At 44.8% G+C, this 21,852-nt stretch overlaps 1 protein-coding gene across 1 annotated transcript in view; it reads left to right on the plus strand.

Annotated features, from left to right (window-relative positions):
• The window catches only part of ephb3a (eph receptor B3a), a 28,782-nt gene extending 9,400 nt beyond the window's left edge, over nucleotides 1-19,382 (plus strand). The window contains exons 4-15 of the mRNA XM_071917674.2: nucleotides 614-769; nucleotides 2,864-3,199; nucleotides 3,924-4,048; nucleotides 4,595-4,751; nucleotides 4,947-5,055; nucleotides 8,286-8,338; nucleotides 9,081-9,203; nucleotides 9,808-10,055; nucleotides 12,471-12,686; nucleotides 13,115-13,264; nucleotides 14,922-15,115; nucleotides 17,686-19,382. Coding sequence (XP_071773775.1) covers nucleotides 614-769; nucleotides 2,864-3,199; nucleotides 3,924-4,048; nucleotides 4,595-4,751; nucleotides 4,947-5,055; nucleotides 8,286-8,338; nucleotides 9,081-9,203; nucleotides 9,808-10,055; nucleotides 12,471-12,686; nucleotides 13,115-13,264; nucleotides 14,922-15,115; nucleotides 17,686-17,797 — 1,979 coding nt within the window. The 3' untranslated portion in view covers nucleotides 17,798-19,382. The remainder of the gene's footprint in view (nucleotides 1-613; nucleotides 770-2,863; nucleotides 3,200-3,923; nucleotides 4,049-4,594; nucleotides 4,752-4,946; nucleotides 5,056-8,285; nucleotides 8,339-9,080; nucleotides 9,204-9,807; nucleotides 10,056-12,470; nucleotides 12,687-13,114; nucleotides 13,265-14,921; nucleotides 15,116-17,685) is intronic.
• The last annotated feature ends 2,470 nt before the right edge of the window (nucleotides 19,383-21,852 follow it).

The following is a 21,852-nucleotide window of genomic DNA, read 5'->3' on the forward strand; positions in this document are numbered from 1 at the left end:
GGCGCTTTGTATATTTTTCTAATAAATCTCCTCGGCTAATTCGCGTCGAGTCTGACGCCCCACCATTTGAATTGATGTATTGGTTTATTATTGAGCTGTTCTGCATGCATTTGGAGGCCTTGTTTGTATTCAGCGGTGTGGCTTGGAGAGCTTAGCACCAACCAGACGCTGATTGATGGGTTTAGGGTGTATCCCTTTTCTCAGAAGCTTTCTCAATCCCTGTTTTCTGACAACAGCAATCTACTGTCAGCAGTCTATCTTCATCTCTCTCCTCCTCCTTTTCTTCCGCTTCCAACATGGAACTTTGCTGTCATCCCGGCTCTCTTTTGGGGAGATTAATGCCACCTGTTAGAGAGAGCGAAAATGCGAGAGCAGACGCCAACGTATAGATAAGAATTCGAGCTTAACTGTGCGCCATTCCTCACATACATCTCAAAAATATTCTCCATAAATATTGGGTTTACAGGGTGCTTTAAAAATGTCAGCTCAAGCCTGACTGTCTTCGATTTGACAGATGCGATAGCGGCTTGTTTCTACGGCAGATTGACAGTGACAGCGTCCTTTTTCTTATTGTCCTTTTTTTTTTTTTTTTTTTTCGCTCCCTCTCGTCTAGCTTGCAGCCCTGGGACCTTCAAATCCAAATACGGGGAGGGATCCTGTATTCCCTGCCCTTCCAACAGTCGCACCAGCGCCCGAGGAGCCAACATCTGCCCCTGCCAGAACGGCTTCTACCGCGCCGACAGCGACCCCCCTGACTCTGCCTGCACCAGTAAGCCATCCTGCAGCACACAGACAGCGGGGTGGAAAAAAACACAAGAAAAACCTGAATACTGGAATTTACTTAATGCACACTAAATCTCTTTTTCAAAGGTGAAACGAGGGCGTAGGTTATATAAAGTATATCATCGCTGTATGTCCAGAATGTCAACTTTTCAGGAAGAAAAACAGCCTAGTTTTAGCTTGATCACAATGCATTTTTGACTTTATCCTGTGGATTTTTTTTTGGTTTCATAAGCCTAAGCCTAATTTTCTCAACCCTCTGAGGAGCATGTAATCCTTCAGCTGAAGTGAAAACATGAAAATCAACAAAATTGGAGCTACATGGTTTTTGACATGACAACAGCGATATTATCAGTGCCGGGTTGCCTCTGTCGCTGTGCGTAGATGTTTCCTGTTTGTGGAATAAAATGTGTGTTTCCAGAGGGGGAGAAGCCTCTAGGAGACGTCGGGAGGCAGCTACCTCTGCATGTGAAATATTACAAAAGGCAGTAGTGCGTTCGGTGTTAACTAGGCTAGTGAGGTGCTGGCCGTGGCTGTTCCTCACAGACAGGTTTCTCAGAGGGAGAAGTCCCAGCAGTCGTGCTGATGGAGGACGACATCTGCTGCCTTGACCGCGTGAAATCCCCCCCAGGGGCCGTTCACTGCCTTAAATGACACACACGGCCCGTAACTGTCTTCCCCAGATCCTCGTCACAGGAACACTTTGGACTGTGACATTGACCAGCGTGCGCGGGCAGGCACACAGGCACGACCGCACACTAAACACACACACACACACACACACACACACACACACACACACATGCGCGCCACCCTGACAGCTCTGTCCCGATGGTCTGTCAGAGCTTGTGCCAGGCAGTCTGTGCTTTGTGTTGGAAGTGGTGTGTTGCACAAGAGAGCCCCGGCAAGTCAATGGCCGGCAGCTTGGACTCAGCGTGTGTTTTAGATGGGTGTCCAATTAGAAGAGGCTCCACTCTGAACCACGTCTGCCTAATTAGAAAGGACAGGGCAAGCGAAACGCGGCTCAAGGCTAGCTGGCTGAGGAACTGAACTGAGCGGACAGGCAGTTTTGGCGGAGAGGAGCAGATTGAAGGGAGATGCCCCGAAAGCTTTTCCTTGTGTGCGCCATGCAGCAGTTGCCTCTCCCTCTCCCTCTCTCCCTCTCTCTCTCTCTCTCTCTCTCCCTCTCTCTCTCTCTCTCTCTCTCTCTCTCTGCTTTGAGACAGGTTAGATTTTCCCCAGCTGGAAGCTTAAGGGAGAGCAGTTCTCTTCTTTCGCTGTAATAGGATGAAAAGTGTCGGCTGAAGCAATCTTTGTTGCCTCCCTCTGCGGTTATCATACTTTATCCAGGTTTCAAACACTCTTTACTCAAACCGCAGCACTGCTTATTGAGAAGCGCTGGCCTTGGGGTATACTGATACAAGAATATGAATTTCTATCATCGTGGATTATCCAACTTCCATGAATAGCAATAGAGATGTTATGCGTGGGGATGGACGTGGGTTATACTCCATAGCTATTTATGTAGTAAAGCATAAGAGTGTGTGTTTCCACGGAGAACATTACCAAGTGACGAGCGGTGGATTCAGCGGCGTTCTTGTTATGCATGACATGTCCTATTTATCCTGTGTTGATTTATGTTCTTACACCATGAAAAGAGATTTTTCCCCCAAGATGTTCCCCTCTTGTGATCTTTTTACATGTCCTCCACTTGATCCTGAGGATTTTGTCCGGGGCTTGTAAAGCATTCTATCTCTTTGTGGAAAAGGCCTCTATAAAAGAAATAGGATTATTCTATTGTAAAGCCTATTTCTGTACATGAAATACTACCTCGTGTCACCTTCTTACACTTTATTAAATATTAAAAACAGGGTTTTCTTTCAGAAGCAGGGAGAATACTGTAAGCAAGCACTGCATGGGGAGCATGACTAAAGCCTCTGTGGTGTGTGTGTGTGTGTGTGTGTGTGTGTGTGTGTGTGTGTCCGTGCCTGTTTCTCTATCCCTGCCTGCCCACCTTCTTGGACACCTACGTGTTTGTTGCGCGTGCGTCTGTGTGTGTGTGTGTGTGTGTGTGCGCGTGCAGCTATCCCTTCAGCGCCTCAGAATGTGATCTCTAGCGTGAACGAGACCTCGCTGTCCTTGGAGTGGGAGGAGCCCGAGGACACGGGCGGACGGAGCGACCTGGTCTACAACGTGGTGTGCAAGAAGTGCCTGCGAGACCGGAGCCCGTGCACGCGCTGCGACGACAACGTGGACATCGCGCCGCGCCGGCTGGGGCTCAGGCAGAGGAAGGTGGTGGTGAGGAACCTGCAGGCGCACACCCGCTACAGCTTCGAGGTCCAGGCCGTCAACGGGGTTTCTGGGAAGAACCCGTCCATACCCAGCTACTCCACCGTCAACATCACCACCAACCAAGCCGGTTAGTAGCGGAAGCTCTCTCCGTCCAAGCCGATTCGTAGCGGCGCTCTAATCAATAACACTTAACATCACTATCAGACACGCCGGTTAGCGGATCCTCCGTTCAGTCAGTGTCAATGAGTGTCGGCTCTCAGTATCCTTAGTAGTATTAACACTGTGAGTCAACGTGGCGGGACAAGCTCATCAAGAGCGACTCATGCGACATCCCTCACTGCTGTTCCCAGTGAGTCACGGGAAAAGCAGGTGAAATGGATAGTTTACGCCACATTTCCACTGTCAGCGCATTATCAACCAGGCAATATCTTATATTTCGCCCCGACAATGTCACCTTTCAGCATCACCACCTCATATCTGCAGCGTCACCGTCAGCCAAACAAGGTCAGCACCTTTCAGAGCCTGTCATTACTCTCCCAGTTAACCTGCACTTAATCCACCTTAGTGCAGTTTATGGACCCGTGACAATGATTGTCGATTAAGTCAATTTCAGGCCTCACTAATCAATAAGCTGCAGGACACGATGAAGGTGAAACGTGTACCATTGTCTTAACCTGTTCAGGCTGGACAGTTTTGAATAATAATTGTCTTAATGATACTGTGATGCTTTAGTGACTCCCAAAGGGAAATACCGGTTTCGCTCGCCACCCCCAGGGCGGCCAGGTCAGGGAATCAGGGTAACTTCACAGTAACTTTATTAACGGCACGTCTCCTCTGTTGTCCGACCCCAGCGCCTTCAGCAGTGCCTACCGTCCATCTGATGAGATCCACTTCAGACACCCTCAGCCTGTCATGGCTGCCCCCTGAGAAACCAAACGGGGTCATCCTCGACTATGAGATTAAATACTATGAGAGGGTAAGCTCCCATTTTTTACCCTTTGCCTTAATGTAGGTCACAGCTCTAGCCTTATTGACACTGAAAATGTCCTTTTCAAGAGTGACCAGCCCAGTAAAGAAAGTATTTTTTTGTTTTTGTATTGTTTTTTTGTTAGATGGTGTTGATTGCAATGTGTGTGTGTGGGTATATGTGTGTTGGGGGGGTTACGAGTGTCTTGAAATTCCAATGAGTTGAGTCATGTTGAGTATTGATCAACAACCCTATCAAACCTATCAGATATTATGGTCATTTTGTGCTATGGGAGAGGAAAAATCGTACTTATTTTCCCTTAAAATCAACAAAAACGCTTTGATTTAGGCTGAATTCTGAGGATTTCACCAAAATTTAAGACACATTGTTATTGCCTGTCTATCCTTCATTCATTTAACACCAGCAGTGTCTAAATTGTGTCTTCTACCATGTCGCTAACAGAGAACCAAAAGGTCTCTGAGGCGAATCACCCATCTGAAAATCACAAGGGAAAAAAACAAACTTCTCCTTTAACGGTCCTATGCTGTACCACAGGGCCAGGCCATGTCCCACACCGTAACGTCCCAGCACAGCTCAGCCAAGGTGGAGGGGCTGAGGGCCGCCACGCCCTACGTGGTGCAGGTCAGAGCCCGCACTGTCGCGGGGTACGGGCGCTACAGCAACCCCATGGACTTCAGCACCAGCCTGCACAGTATGATCAACCTTTCTCCTAGTCTCCGAGTCTATTGTCTATAATCTGGTGGTACAATTTTCTTGATGCGTGTTTAGGCTAAATAGGTTTTATGACTTGATTGGTGGCCATGCAATACAAGCCTTTCTATAATCCCTAACAGTACTTCTGTTATTTACTTATTTGTGTGTGTGTGTGTGTGTGTGTGTCTCCCAGGTGACCCTCAGAAGTCGGTGCAGGACCAGCTGCCTCTCATCGTGGGCTCGGCCTCTGCGGGTCTGGTGGTCATTGTTGCCTTGGTGGTTATTGCTGTGGTCTGCCTCAAGTAAGAGTTTGATTTTATTACCGCAACCCTGAACTGCATGTTTCATTTTATTAGTTGCATTCTCAACTAATAGTCTCATTCAATTTGAAGTTGTTTTCAAAGGGTATTCTTTCATCTTTCGAATATCAGGCTATTACATTGGAAAGTCAAACATCACTGTTGTTGATTACTATATGTCGACCACCAAAGCATACAGCTTAATTCTTACCCGAAATGTCTGAACTACTGTCAGTCTGTTTTACTAACTATGATAGGATTCTTATAACTGGTGATTTTAATTTGCATGTTGATAACGTCTCGGACTGCAAGGCTATGGAATTTATGCAACTTTTACATTCCTTTGATTTTACTCAACATATTGCTGGGTCAACCCACAACTGTGGCCACACCCTAGATCTAGTGATCTCTAGAGGTCTGAATATTGTTGTTGATAAGATTGTTGATATTAATATAACAGATCACTACTGTTTGTTTTTTAACGTGACTATCGCTGGTTTAGCAAAAAACGATACAGAGCGTTTCTTTAAAAGATGTTTTTTAAGTCCATCTTCAGCCGCCAAGTTCCCTTATCACATGCGTAGTCTACCTCTCTCAGCTGAAATCCCATCGATACATGAAAAAGTAAATCACTTCAACTCTAAATTAAGATCAGCTCTCGACATAGTGGCACCTGTGAAAACTAAAAAGAAATCACAGACTAAAGTAATGCCTTGGAAAAAATGAGCGAATAGAGGGAGTGCCGTAGAGCCGAGCGAATGTGGAAAAAAAGCAAACTAACAATCCACCGAGAGATCCTTACAAAATCCCTATATGTTTATAACAAAGCCTTACGATGTGAGAGGCAGGCATACTTCTCTGAGATTATCAGTGAAAGCGGGAACAACCCTATAGAATCTTATTTTCTACCATCGATCGCCTCTTAAATCCTTCCCAGTTTCATGAACAAATATGCCATGCCTCAAAATCAAAATGTGAGGAGATTTTTTGATAATAAGATCGTTAATATCCGAGCTGGTATTGTGAATACTGTTGAAAATCAAAAAAATCTGATCATTAATGGCTCTCGGGGAAATCTGAATTCTTTTTGTAAAATTAGTGAAGGGGAACTCCGTAAAATTATTTTGCAGTTAAAGTCATCCACTTGCTCCCTGGATGCAATTCCCACTACTTTCTTTAAGGAGGTCTTAGATAGTTTGATTGGTGATGTACTGGATATTGTAAATTGCTCTCTAGAAACAGGCATTTTTCCAGATTCACTCAAAACAGCTCTAGTCAAGCCCTCACTCAAGAAGCATAATCTTGATTCTTCTGTTTTGAGCAATTTTAGGCCTATTTCCAACCTGCCTTTTCTGAGTAAGATATTGGAAAAGGCCGTGTTTAAACAGTTGGATGCGTTCTTAAATGACAATAAGATTCATGAAAAATTTCAGTCCGGTTTTAGAAGGGGACACAGTACTGAAACAGCGCTTGTAAAAGTAATAAATGATCTTAGAGTGAGCGCCAATAATAAAAATGTTTCTATTCTTGTACTTCTTGATCTGAGTGCTGCCTTTGATACAGTCGATCATGGGATACTTCTAAACCGTCTTGAAAATTGGATTGGTCTCTCAGGCACAGCCCTGACCTGGTTTAATACTTACCTGACTGGCAGAAGCTATTTTGTTAGTCTCGGTGACCATGTTTCAGACAAGCATGACACTTTTTCAGGTATTCCACAGGGTTCTATTCTTGGTCCTTTACTGTTTTGCCTGTATATGCTGCCACTTGGAAAAATAATTTGTTCGTTTTTGAACATTTGTTTGATCATGGAGTGAATTTTCATTGTTATGCTGATGACACTCAGTTATATTTATCTGTAGCGCCACTTGATAAATTGCCTATCCAGCATTAAACAGTAGATGAGTAAAAATGTCCTCAAATTAAATGAAGATAGAACAGAAATTCTTATAATTGGTACAAATGCACAGAGTGAAAAGATATCAAGCAGATTTGGAAGTCTGGCTCTACAGAATAAGCCTGAAGTAAAAAACCTGGGTGTTATTCTTGACTCTGAGTTGGATCTTAAATCACATATCAACAATGTTACTAAGATTGCCTTTTTTCATTTAAGAAATATTGCAAGAGTTAGACCCTACCTCTCGTTGGAAGATGTCAAAAAGTTGACCCATGCTTTTGTCTTCTCTCGCCTAGATTACTGCAATGCACTCTTTACTGGATTACCTAAAAAAACTATTGATAGGCTGCAACTTGTACAAAATGCAGCAGCCAGAATTTTAACAAAAAACAGAAAAAGAGAACTTATTACACCAGTTCTAGCCTCATTGCACTGGCTCCCTGTAACGTTGAGGATTGATTCTAAAATTCTTTTACTTATTTATAAGGCCCTAAATGGTTTAGCACCTTCATATCTCTGTGACTGCTTATCTGAGTATGTTCCAAACCGTTCCCTTAGGTCGTCTAGTGCTGGCTTGCTAAATGTCCCAAAAATGAATTACAAAAAGTATGGTGAAGCAGCTTTCTGTTCTTATGCACCAAAGGTTTGGAACAAACTCCCATTACAAATAAGACAAGCAACTTCTGTTGATAGTTTTAAGAAACAGCTCAAAACCCATTTTTGTGATCTTGCTTTTAATTAATTCCAACTTTTTATTTTAACACCATTGTTATTAATTCATACTTTTTTATATTTCTTATACTTGTTTTATATTTCTTATACTTGTTTTATGCTTTTTATATCTAGGATTGTTCTTTATTATTTTCAATTTATTTTATACTTGTACTTGTTTTATGCTTTTTATATCCAGGATTGTTCTTTATTATTTTTAATTTATTTTATTATTATCTTATTCTTTGATATACTTGTTTTATATTTCTTATACTTGTTTTATGCTTTTTATATCTTAGGATTGTTCTTATCATTATTTATTGATTTTTATTGTTTCTCTTGTAAAGCACTTTGAGCTGCATTTTATGATATGAAAGGTGCTATATAAATAAAGTTTATTATTATTATTATTATTATTATTCTTTCAAATTCGTTCAAACAGGAGCACTGAAGCAAAAATAATAAATAAATAAATAGAATTTCATCATGAGTTCCTTCCTTGGCAGTCGGTGGCATCATATGATAGTGAAGTTAGATATTAGTTTCATTCCCTCTACCTGGAATGGGTCAAGGCTGAAGATTCGTTATGTGAATGTGATTTTGTTTGTGTGCTCCTTGTTTACAGGAAGCAACGCAGCGGTTCTGAGCTGGAGTACACAGAGAAATTGCAGCAATACAGTGAGTTTTGGTGTGTGTGTGTGCGTGCGTGCGTGTGTGTGTGTGTGTGTGTGTGTTTCACATCCTTCTGGCCCTCTGGTCCTGTCGGGTGAACTGCGGCCTTTTGCTCATGCCAGTACAGTTAACCAAATGATTCAATCAATTATCCAATCACCTGACTGACGCAGGAAATCATTTCTCTATTTGCTCATGACCAGACCGATCAGTTGAGTTGTAAAACACAAACAACAAGACCAAACTTCTAGACCATCCACATGCATACAATTACTGTATATTTATTACCAGACTGCTATGACAAAGGCTATGTTCAGACTGCCAGCTCAAATCAGATTTTTGGCAAAAAACATACACATGGAAACCAATTTTTGCAAATCAGATTTAAGCCACATTTGTATGTGGTTTGAAATGCAAATTCAAATTGGATTTCTACAGTCTAACCGCTCTGGATGCGGTTTTCAAACTGTCCTTTATGTCACCTGCAACACGACACCTGACGTTGGCTTTTGCAGTTTGGTTCCATATTTGAAAAAACGTGCCATCAGTTATCGTACGTACACACACCTGCGTCGTTACCATGGCAACCAATGCAGATAGCTTATTGGTGCCTGAACACACAAATACGACCTGCTCACTTGTAAATAACAGTGTGGTCAGTCAGTCCTAAAGATTGTATTTGAGAAACAACTCGGATTTGCCTGCAGAAATGCTGACTTGTCTTTGATTTTTTTCCTCTCCATCTCAGTTTCTCCGGGGGTCAAAGTGTACATCGACCCCTTCACTTATGAGGACCCCAATGAAGCCGTCCACGAGTTTGCCAAAGAAATCGACATCTCCTGTGTGAAAATAGAAGAAGTCATCGGTGCAGGTAAACAACGCCGTCGGCTTTGTCCGAGAGAACGGGCAATGAATCGGTTTTGGAAGGGGCTGAAGTCAATATCTACTCCGCAGCTCTCCCCCCCGCCTAGTCTGTTGTTTTTTTTTTTTGTTGTTTTTTCTCAGCAGCATGTCGTGTCCTAACTTTACCTCAAATGACGGTCTGCTCCCGCTCGTTCGTCCTCCCTCCCTCTCTCTCTTTCTCTCTCTCTCTCCCTCGTAAACACTCTCACTCAGGCACCAAATGCAAAACCCCCAAGTTCCTCACCCGTCCTCTCTCTCCCTCCACCGCCTCCAGGTTGCACTCTCGATCGAGACCGGTCAGTCCTTCTCTCCCCCGACATTTTGACCTCTGACCTCCTGCCTGGCGCTCTCCTCTCTCACTCTTCCCTGTACGGTTGAAGCCGATCCCCCAGCTCTTTCAACCCCGTCACCGACTTTTCTCCTCCTCGTGCAAACCAGTAACGTTCCCTCTCCCTCACTTTCCCCCCCGACTCCCTCCTTTTTCCTCCACTCTCCTCCTCCTCCCTCCCCCCTGCTCACTCAACCCTTCCCCCACCCCCATCACCCTCACCCCCCCACCCCCCTCGCCCCAGGTGAATTCGGCGAGGTGTGCCGCGGGCGGCTCAAGCAGCCCGGCCGCAGGGAGGTGGTGGTGGCCATCAAGACGCTGAAGGCCGGCTACACCGAGCGCCAGAGGCGGGACTTCCTGGCCGAAGCCTCCATCATGGGCCAGTTCGACCACCCCAACGTGATCCGGCTGGAGGGCGTCCTGACGCGCAGCTGCCCCGTCCTCATCATCACCGAATTCATGGAGAACGGAGCGCTCGATTCCTTCCTCAGGGTAAGCTCGGTCGGGAGGCGCGCGGCACCTCTGACAGAGAAGATTACTGCTCTGTTTGTATCAAAGCTGCGAGGAACACACACACACACACACACACACACACACACACACACACACACACAGTCATTCACAACACCTCTGGGTTATCGGGATGTTTTACTCTCTGTAAAACACCCCGAGGCGCTCGGTTGCTGAGTGATAGAGATTAAATGTGTAATATAACGCCTGGAGACAGGCATAGTCTTTCTGCTTGACGTGACTGAGTGATACTGACAGGCTTCCAGTGTACAAACTCCTGGTGGAACAGTGTCACATGCTAGACCTTTGGATGGTCTCACTTCAGTGTATTTAGAGAGTCTTTGTGCAGCTATAGAATACATAACTGATTGGAGTTTCACCACCACCTACACACAAGCTAACGCTAAATAAAGGCATGATGGGAGAACAGGGGTCACGCTGTACATTTCCAGCTGCGAGAGGGCTTTTATATGTCTTTCACATTCAACGCTCTGCATACATTAGTGCACCGAGACGAACTCTTGTTACCTTGGAAGGTTACTTAACGCTGGAGGTGCGCTGATGTTCTGCCGCTGTTCTGTAAAGCAACATAAAGCCGACCCTTCTCCATCCACACACCCCCCCCGATCAGACCGTCCAGTCCGTGCGTGATCAAAAGGACCGGGCAGCGTTTGATACAGATCAGCTTTGAGATCTGTATCTAAAAGCAGCAGGGTTTTTTCTCGATACCTCTCGTCTCTCTCGTCTGAACTCTGGTAGGGACACACACACCGCATCTGCGAGTCCAGCCTGAGCCTCTTCCTTCCTTCTCACCCACTCCTCTCAGTCAGCTGTCCGGCCAATAACGCACAAAAAAAACAACAAAAAAAAAAGTCCAAGGCCTGTGCTGTCCCCACCCCCGCTCCTACCAATGTCACACAGCGCGTGACTCAGAGCAACTCTGAGTACTGATCTAATGAGGGAGGGCCCTTCAGAGTATCACACACACACACACACACACAGATACAAACAGACAGACACGCACAGACTGTGGCGTTCATATACAGGTGCCTGGAGACACGAACACACACACACAGAAACACACAGTGGACCACGCATAGGCGCAGGCACATGTATGTATGTATGTATGTACACACACACACAACCCAAGAGCCAGTGAAGAGAAGAGCTCTGAAGGCCTGCTATGAATCATGCCTGTTGTTTATACATCCATCCATCCCAGCTTGTTTCTCTGTCAGACTTCACTGGAGTGTGCAGAGTACAAAGCAGAATGTTTATGCTTTTGTCATGTCGAGTTTTCTTCTCTCCTCTCTCCTTTTTGTGGATTCAAAGAAGGGATTGATTTTGTCCCAAACTGTTGTTGTTGTTGTTGTTGTTGTTTTATTCTGCCGATACTCGGGTCACGACAGAAAACCTCACGTCTCTAACTATGGCAAAGTTCACAGTGCAGTTTCAGCATCATAGAAGGCTGGAAGAAATTCCTCATTATCTGTCAGTTAATTGTGAATTGACATCCCACTGACTAGTATTAATTAAATGTACTCTTATCAGGTTTGTAGTTACAATGGGCCTCATTTATGGGCCTTCGCAGGCTGGAGGGCTGGCCTGGGATCACTGGCCAGAGTTCCTTGACTCTCATTCATTACGATCTACAGAACAAAGTTTATCCTAGATTAGTGTTCCTACTGTGGCACTCTTCATAAATGTGGACCATTGTAAGCAAATTAAACCCTCAAAGCCCTAATCTCAGATTTCTTTGAGCTTCTGAGTTTTGAACATAAAAGGCTAGATTCTGCAAGTCAAAGGCTTTGAAATGGAAAATAAGCTTTGCGCAGCCTACTCAAACCATTGTAATTCAGTTGACAGGACAATTTTACTTTAATGTTCACAAACTGAAAATGCAAACAAAGCTTTTTGCTTCAGAGAATACATGTTAACACGCGCTCTTAAATATCATGCACTGCCAGTCCCTCTAACTAGTTTGTCAGTCAGTTTGAGAATGAAAAAATACCTCCAGTTCCATGTTTTTAATTTCAGCGTTCCGGCTTTCTTTTTGTTTTTGTTGGGATTAAATATTGAGCCTTTAATGCCTTCAGTGCCGCAGTAAGGAGTCTAATTATTCAGCTAATTGGACAGCATGCATGAAAAGGTCAGCTGTCAGCGGCTGACAGGGCCAGCCATGAAACATTATGACAGATGTCATGTTTATGTAGACTCAGTGACTGACTGTTTCTCTTGTCTCCCTTCTCCCTATCTCTTCTCCCCTTTCCTCACTTCTATTTCTCCACCTTTTCTATTCATTTTAACACTTTTCACTCTGTCTTCCCCCTTTTTACGAACCGCCTTCCCTCTCCTCCCCTCGTCCCTCCCGCTCTGGCTCCGGCTGTGTCTTTGTAGCTGAACGACGGGCGCTTCACAATGACCCAGCTGGTCGGGATGCTGCGTGGCATCGCTGCGGGGATGAAGTACCTGTCGGACATGAACTACGTTCACAGAGACCTGGCCGCCCGCAATATCCTGGTCAACAGCAACTTGGTCTGCAAGGTCTCCGACTTCGGCCTGTCCCGCTTCCTGGACGACACTTCCGCTGATCCCACTTACACCAGCTCTCTGGTCAGTGTGTGTGTGTGTGTGTGTGTTTGTGTGTTTGTGTGTGTGTGTGTGTGTGTGTACCAACTCTAGTCTGCTCCTCTGTGTTTGTATATTCTATGCATGTTTAATTGAGCTTGTTAATTTGATCCCCTTCACTTGTTTAACATGTGCATATGCATGCATGTGTGACTGTTCTTGTGTGCCAATGTTTGTGTTAGTGTTCAAGACCGTCTGTGAAATTTGCATCAGCTTCTGTGTGTGTGTGTGTGTGTGTATGTGTACGCGTGCGTGTATGTGCAAGCCAGCTTGTGCGTTTGTGCAAGTGTGCATCTGCCTGTTTGTGTATCTCCTTCCCCCTGTATGTGTGTGTGTGTGTGTGTGTGTGTGGTTACAATGCCTGCAGTGCCTCCTGGGGTCTCAATACCGTCCCCCTCTGTGTGTCTGAGCAGGGAGGGAAGATTCCCATCCGGTGGACGGCGCCGGAGGCCATTGCCTTCAGGAAGTTCACCTCCGCCAGTGACGTGTGGAGCTACGGCATCGTCATGTGGGAGGTGGTGTCCTACGGAGAGAGGCCATACTGGGACATGAGCAACCAGGACGTGAGTGACACTCCCTTTACACCTGGCATGAACACGTGTTGTGTCTGGAGTGTGTCTAGATCTGAAGAGCTGGGTTGTATTTACACCTGGCATTAAAATCCATCCCTGGTATACACAGTGAAATCCGATTTCTCTTTCCCTCACCAGATTGTAGCACACATCACTTCCTCTTGTAATAATTCAGGGGGAACCATTTTTAGTAGTATGACTGTCCAACCTGCCTGCTGCCTCTTTGTTTCCCTTGAGCTTCCTGGTTGGATCCACACGCAAAAGTTTATTTCAGTTAGCGTAGCTCCTATATGTGGACGCTGCTATATTGTAGATGCATTGCATTTACACTTTGTTGTTAATGTGGCCGAATGCGTCCCTGATCAGCTCCGGAGCTGGTTTGGGCGATCGGATTACAATCTGTCCTCAGTGCGTCTTGGCCGCATTTACACCTGTATTTTTATACATACTGTATATGTATACCAAACACAAACACACACACACACACAGACTGTTATGTGTAAGTTTAGGTGCAGCAGAGTTTCAGCTGAGCTGTTGTGGCTGTGATTTCCAGCCTGACATGTTGGATCTGGGCCTGTTCTGTTCTGTTCTGCCGTCTTTATCTCCACACTGCAGATGCTGGTGCAGCTGCGTGCCTGTGTTCTAGTTTTTACCACCTTATTTACAACCCTAGCCTGCCCACCCTCTACAAATCCATACTGCAAAGCCTCACAGACACACACACACAGAGGCATATTCCGGAAAAGGCTTCTTTTTTTTTTTTTTACGGACGTTGTTACCTGTAGGCTATCTGCACTGCACAGACATTGTAACTACAGCAGTGAGCTTGCAGGAAAGAAAAGAAATCTCTCGGTTCCTCCTCCCCTAACAAAGTCGCGTAGCATTGTGTACACCTCCACTTCACTCTCCGTGGAATATGTGCTCTGTATTGTGCTTCAAAAGAGAGTTGTAATGCTGATGGCAATAAAGCAAAGGAGCTAGAATGAAAAATGCCAGTAATGTATGTATAGCTTCAGTAACCAAATCCACATGCAGTAATGAAAGCATCAAAGTAGAGGTCTTTTATTGTTCTCTATAGCCTTTGTGCCACAGTCGTCGCTCAATAAGCAACAGAGTCAACAGATAGTGGATGTAAACAGAGGTACTTGCAGACTAGAAGCACAACATAAAAATCAAAGGACAGGCAGCAGGAGAAGAAGAGCCCTGCAGAGATGCTTTATTGCTCCCAAATGGCAATTCTCATTGTTGTGGGGACTTAGAACGCACACACAACATATGGCTGGAAATGCAGTTGCTAGGAAAAAAATCAAATCAATGAGGCACACATTTTCATCCTCCACTTATCCTCCCTATCAATCATGCCTCTTGATTTGACGAGTTAGAGAATACTTTCTAATAACAATGTTTTTATAGTGTTGTGAGGATAGTTACAGGAAAGAGGAGAAGAATGTGTGACAGCATATAGCAAGCGCTGAGAGTGAGTTTAATGCAGGACGTAATACAGTAACTGGAGGTCAAGTTTTCTACTACATAGCAATCTCCATCCAGTCCATCCCAGAAATTTGCATTATTCTCTCTATGCAGGGCATTCTGGGTACTCTACAGTGCAGTGTCTTCCCGTTTTCACCAATCATTTCCCGCCCCTCAGGTGATGACGGCGGTGGAGCAGGACTACAGGCTGCCCCCGCCCATGGACTGTCCCATGGTGCTGCACCAGCTGATGCTGGAGTGCTGGGTGAAGGAGAGGAACCTGAGGCCCAAGTTCTGCCGCATCGTCAGCACCCTGGACAAGCTGCTCCGCAACGCAGCCAGCCTCAAGGTGGTGACCAGCACCTACTCAGGGTGAGTGGAAGTACAGGAGGCTTTTACTCCGAGGTCGATGGTTCGTTGGGATCGTATTCTCTCTCACTCACTGGCTTTCTCTCTCGCTTCTCCTCAGATGAGAGAGATGCATGTCATGATTTGTGCCTAAGCTCGCGGTCACACTGTTACACTTTTGTTTTGTTCCACTTTTCACATGCAAATTAGTGCATGATGTCATCTGGCGACTTTTCGAGCAGCCAACAGCCACTTTCCTGGGAAGAGAGCTGGCAACACTGGAGCGATTTCTAAAGTTGGGAAAAGTTGAACTTGTTAGAGGAGCACACATGACGTGGATTGCATTTATTGTGAGCCAACCAATGACAAGTAAGAAGAATCAGAGTTTCACAGTAGTTTCACAGCAGTTTACAACAACAACAACCAGAGCAGGAATACAGAAAGTAGCAGTGGAAATGTTGGTAGTATTTGTTAATTCCCAGCAACTCTGATCATAGAGGCTCGGTATGGGAGCGTGTTGGCTGTGCTGTGGGAGTTTCTGCTACGTGTTTGTAAATTGTACCTAAGTGCTGTTTGCTGACAGCGGTAGCTACTGCAGCCGGTCATTATGGAAACAAAGTATGCATCGTGCAACCGGCTTTTTACCATATTGGCACAAAAAGCAGTTGAGGCTGTGCTTTTTCTACAATGAAAGCAGAATCCTGTGAACACACCCTAAGAGGGCGATGTGATACCCTGCCTTTCACCCTCCAAACTTGTCCCATGTACTGTATATACGATCTGTGGATTGGGTGAAGAAGACTTTCTAGTACAGAGAAGACCAGAGCTTTGCCTCTGGGAGTAAGATGTCACTGTAAAAAAATCATGGTTGGCCTGTAAAGGGGCACATCAAGGGTCATGCTTGTTGGTGTTGGTGTTTGCTTTATGCTTTCGGCTGTTGTCATCAAAGACATTAGCTGTTTGAGTTGAAGAGTTTTCATGTCAGAAGTCTGGTTCTTTCTCGCTGATTCCTTTTCTTTGGAAGTCACGAAGTGTAGAAGCTGCCTTATTCATAGATAGTCCTCCCTGCATTGACAAGTTGTTTTTCAGCTTTGTTTTGAGTGCACATCTCCTTCAGGGTGGAGTGCAGTGAAACTTTCTGCAGTCGCTGCTGTTGGAGTGGCACAGTCAAACAGGAACAGCCTCGGTGGAACGGCTTCAGTGAATCCAAATGTTGTTCCAGCCATCTTCTGCATATGGTGAACATTTTTACTGACGTGTTTGTTCTGAGTTTTGTTACCCTGGCATCCAGTCAACAGTATCATTAGTGTTGGGTTAGATGGTAGATCTTGAGCTTTATAGTGATGTATAATGCATCAAGTGCACATCTTCAAGCGCGTGGCTCCGACTACGCAATAGTTTCCTATTTCCCACAGACACAAAAGGCAGAATTCATACATACAGTAACCGGGTCCTCTGCCAGCTCCTTGGCTCACAGTTTCACTATAACACCATGCCCCAAGGGCGACTCCTATGCCAGGATTGGGGCTCAGTGAAGCTAATTGTGTGTGGAAATGTAATGGCTGACCTAGGTTTAATTCCCCCTACACTTGGCTGGATCCTGGAATGTAGGTGATAGGACAGACAGCAGCCAGAGCTGCTGATGTGGAAAAGCAGGAGGTGATGAAGTGTGAGTAATAAGGGAGATTGAGGAGAAGCTAAAAGAGAGGAATGTGTTTAATTAGGTTGCTAATGAGCTTTTTAATGCGTCGGGGGAGGACGCGCCCAATGCTGCGACGGGCGAATGGGAGAGGTGTTGTGCGTGTGTGTCTGCACACGCATGCTTGTGTGTGTGCATGTTATGCTACGTGTCGCTGTATGCGGATGACATGCCAATGATTAATTTATAGCCTCATCTGTATGCGACAGCGAGAGATAGATGGAGAAGGAGCAACAGAAAGAGAAGGGGAGAGAGAAAGGATCATGTTGTCAGAGCGTGATTTAGAGAGCGTCTGCCGTGTTTGCGTGTGCGAACCTGTGCTTCTGAGGCAGCGCATGCACGCGTGTCGCCGCTGCTGCTCACCTGCCATTGGCTGCTCAATGATGTCGGGGCAGATAATGGGAGAGAGGGAGGATATGAGATGCATCCCTATCTCTAAAGTATCTTCAGCCAGGAGAGCCTTAAAGACAAGGACGCTGGCCACGAAACAAAGGACACTCCGACACTGTATCTTGCCCAGATAGCTGAGATATATGCTCAGCTTTTATTAAAACCCGCAGTGTGATGAATTGATCTGGCTTAGTGTTTGAATTGGACTTGGTAAATAGCAGAGGAGGGTCAGCATCAGCAGTTTTGAACATATTCTCATCGTGCTCTATTTGTTATTTTTATTGTCTAACACATCATCGCTCTGCCCTGACATTTGAGGCTCACAGACTGAGGATTTTGCACAGCAGCCAGTGAACAATTTATGACTAAAACCGACTGGATCAGAAGGATACCTTTATCCGCCGGTTCGATAGCATCAAGTGTAATTAGATGTATCCTCTGTGTTTTGTTTAGTGTCTGTGAACCTGCTGGTGACCTGTGTGTGTGTGTGTGTGTGTGTTGGCAGGGATCTGCTGCGGCTGGGAGGGACGCTGCCCGGCCACCACAGGAAGAGTCCGGACAGCAGTCAGGAAATCGTTCGACAGCAGATGAGCCAAACTCTCCCCATCAGAGTGTGAGAAAATAAGAAGCAAACTGGAGAATACAGAGCGCAGAATGCGTACAAACTACCTAGAAACTCTTAAACGTGGAGAGCCTGATGTGTGTAAAAAAAAAAAAAAAAAAAAAAACGAAGAGGAAAAAAGAAGAAGGAATTTCCTGCTACACAGAGGACCTTTTTGGAGATTTCTTTCCGCGAGCAAATGGAGATTTTAATGTCCGTGAAAACAGAACTTACCATTGCAGTGTGTGTTCATTACTTGACACTTGTGGATTTGTGAAAAATGTCTACTGACATAAAGCCAAACTTCCTATTGCCCCTTCTCAGGTTGTGTTTGCATGTCTGCATGTGTTTTCTGCTGGTTGGGAAGCGCTCCCTCCCCCTCAGTGAAATCAGTCCCTCCTTTCCTTCACCTCCTCATACCTGGTTCCTCAGACTACGGATGGGAGAAACTCACAAAAGTGACAGACTTCAGTGCCAAGATGAAGCGGCCTTCTGCTTAACATTGACTCTAAGAGAGCTTGACATCTGTAGATGTTCAATCCAATTACCTTTTTAATCCAGAATCAACTCTGCTCTTTCTTTTGCTGTTTTGCTTTTTTAGGGAAAAAAAAACAAATCTTTCGTCCGCTTCCTCTTAAATGTCGTCTTTCACATGGACTGGGAGATTTTATCATGTTACAATTCTGTACAGTATCCGAGTATCTGAGTCTTCACACAATCTCTCTGTCTGCTCCGGCCAATGGGAGCGACTCAGAGATGTAACTGACTGGACACTGTGCAGGCCACATCATGTGCATGCCAAAGTGGAAGCTTTATGGGAAAAACAAGCAAAAGTAGAAATAGATTCCACATAACTGTTGCTTTGTTGGCATTTACTGTATGGACTTTAATGTCCATATTTTCTTAATCTTATTTTATTCATATATGCATTGTTTTGAATGCTAAGTTATTACCTATTACTGCTAAAGAGTCTTCTGTGTTTTTTACAAGTATCGGGGCTTATCTTTTTTATTCTAATGCTTGTTTTTTTCACACATTAACAAACTAGACAGACATGAATGAGTGAACGAGAAGGAAACGCTCTGCCCAGGCGGGACGAAAACTTTCAGACCACTGAAGAGATTTTGTCAAGATTGCTGTTCCGCATTTTAAAATGAGAAGTGCCCGTGGTAGTGGTGTGTTGTATATTTACTTTGGCAAATGTGTTGCGGATCAATGGGAATTAAAAAGGTCACTATCCAGATGACAGCTTTGTGACCTTAATATCGACCTGACCTACAAACATTAATGTGGTACAAATCGCTCATTGGTTAATTTCTTCTGACATGTATTCTGTTGAGCACGCCGGCTGTCAGTGCAGTTCCTATTTAACAGACTGCCTGTATATACTATATTTCTATTAGACCAATCTGCTTAGCATTCACAGTCATTTGACCTGACTTCGGCCTCTCCATGACCCTCGTTTATATGCTTGTTTGTTTATTGTTGAGAAGCAAACAAATGGAAAATTACAGTTTAATGGTCATTACATATCTAAAACTATATGTCACGACGAAAGAAGAAAATGTGTGTCTGTTAGGGCAGACTTTTTCCTGTGCAATTAAAGGTGTATTAGATTGTAAAAAAAAAAAAAAAGAAAGAAAACTAGAACAAAAATAAGCATTTCTCTTTCAGTATTTTTACGATAATCATATGCAAATAAATTATTAAACGGATATCTGGTATTCTCTTTGATTTCTCTGCGGGTTCACCAGGCTGGATTTCCAGGTCTTCTCTCATCCAGCCGAGGGATGAAAAGAGGGAATAGCAAGTGTGCTTTACCTCCTCAGTCAGAATATCACAGCAGCTTTGGATGGACTCATTAAGTTTTAAGATTAATCAAAGACCAGTCCACACAGCTTGCCAATTAGTGAGACCACAGGACTATTCTGGGGATTTCAGCCTCTGCTGTTGGAAAGGCTTCAAGGAGGCAAAGTTAATCTGGCTTTACACCAAATGTCAGTGTTGTTTGGTTTTAATCTGGCAGCTCGCAGAACACAAACCTAGTCTCTCCCCTTACCAGTATTGATGAGCTAAGCTGTCACCCGCTAACCTGTGATGTTCTGTCTTTATTGACTGGGAGGAAACTCATCTGTCGGGGGGCGCGGAGGGCTCATACTTACCGTTTTTGACTTGATGCAGAGCTCAGCTGTATGATCATCCACCAAAGGGAAGATTGATGGTGGCGTGTTCTCCATCTCTGCTGCTTTTACACACCGGATCAGCACAGAGAGGCCCTCAGAAGCATGCGGATACAGTAGAAACATGCAACACATGCAGATACAGAGCCGCTGCATGTCATTCCACTGGAGCATCTAACCAAGCTTGACATTTACCATGCGTGCCAAAGCCCCGCCTATAGATAGGAGATGAATGGCTTGGTGGTATAGCTCCTCTCTTCAATGTTGTCTGTAAGAAATAAGATATGTAGGAATGGTTGACCTTGACTGAGGAGAGTTTTGTACTCGTTGACCTGGTATTGCAAGGAAACCCTTCCAATGCAAAGCTCTTCGCTGTGTTTAAAAGGATCCGCCGCACTGCTGAGAATCAAAGGGCAAAACACACTAAAAGTCTTTATTTAAGAGATTTTTTGCTTGGCATTGGCCACTGCTTTTGAGATTTGACACGGTGTCAAAAGTGGGATTCTGCCTGTTCTTTGTTAAACAGCGGAATCCACGCCAGTCTCCCACACCTCTCTCTGGCTCGCCGTTCACCAGATAAAACATTTGCAGTCCTCCACCTCACACCCCCATCTCATTCCTCCAGAAATACCTCTCACTGCCACGTCTTAAGCGTAATGAAAAATGGCAGCAAACCTACAGGAAAATATCTCATTATCTTATTACAGACCAGTAAGTGATGAGAAATCAACTGAGACAGTTCACCCATAGATTTTAATGAGCGTGCTCGCCGGAGTAAAAACGGAGGACGCCGTGGCAAGTTGACAGACAATTTTTAGGGCAGTTTATTTCATGGTTGCTAGTTGCTCATCAATGGCCAGACACTCTGCAGTTCAACGTCAAATCCCTACATCACCAGAGTGATCCCTATGATTACTGCGAGATTAACAGCGGCTAGGCTGTTACGCTAGATGTACATAATCACACACAAATACCAGCCAAGACAGCTCACACAGAAAAAAGACATACTGCAAACACACACACGCTCACATGCATGACTATACACACACACACACACAAACTCCTAAAGCGTATGCACACTCACACACACAGAGATCTGGCGGATTGGCAGTGATTTGTCAGATTTAGCTGTATCTACTTGTGTACCCCTTCTGAATGCAGCAGCCAGTTCTCTTCCAAGCTCAAAGCACTCATTTGCCATCCTGTCCAAAGCAAGTTTAATGCCTCCAATTACAGGGGGTCTGCAAGCAGGCAGATTTGGAGCGAGGAGGCTTGGCAGGAGAGTTTGCTACGCATCAGGGCCTTTTAACAGAGTAGTGATTTGCTGCTGGTGGTGCTGTAGCTGCCTGTGCAGGCTCATCAATGGAAAACTACCCTCTTTATGGTGAAACGCATGCAGCACTAAGCCGAAACTGCGAGGAGAGACACAAAAATATCAGGCTTTCAACCGGGCTCAGTACCGTCTCTCTTTCCCTCGCTCCATATGAAGGAATTTCTGCATCTACGCACTGCAAGCACAAATGAAAATCACAGTCTTTTCAGCAGCCGTGTGATGTGAAACGGGCTGTATTTTAATTGAATATTCTGACACACTGTACGTCTCGCAGCATAGTGTCGTGCTGTAATGCCAACCCATGACAGAAACATAACATTATGGATAAGATAGTGACAGTAATACAGAAACACATTTACATTACGTGTTATATGGCACATGTAATCCGTATCAGTCATGTGTTTGTCACGTATGATGAGTCTGACCGCATGACAGTGTGCACCACAATGAGAGAAATGTACATTAAGTGGCTCCGCCGTGTTGACGCTCCACATAGCATGAAACATTAATTTATCACAGCTGTGCCTAATGCAGCGTCCCTGTGGTATTTAATTAGTT

Source organism: Centroberyx gerrardi, chromosome 13, assembly GCF_048128805.1.
Source record: "Centroberyx gerrardi isolate f3 chromosome 13, fCenGer3.hap1.cur.20231027, whole genome shotgun sequence".
Lineage (NCBI taxonomy): Eukaryota > Metazoa > Chordata > Actinopteri > Beryciformes > Berycidae > Centroberyx > Centroberyx gerrardi.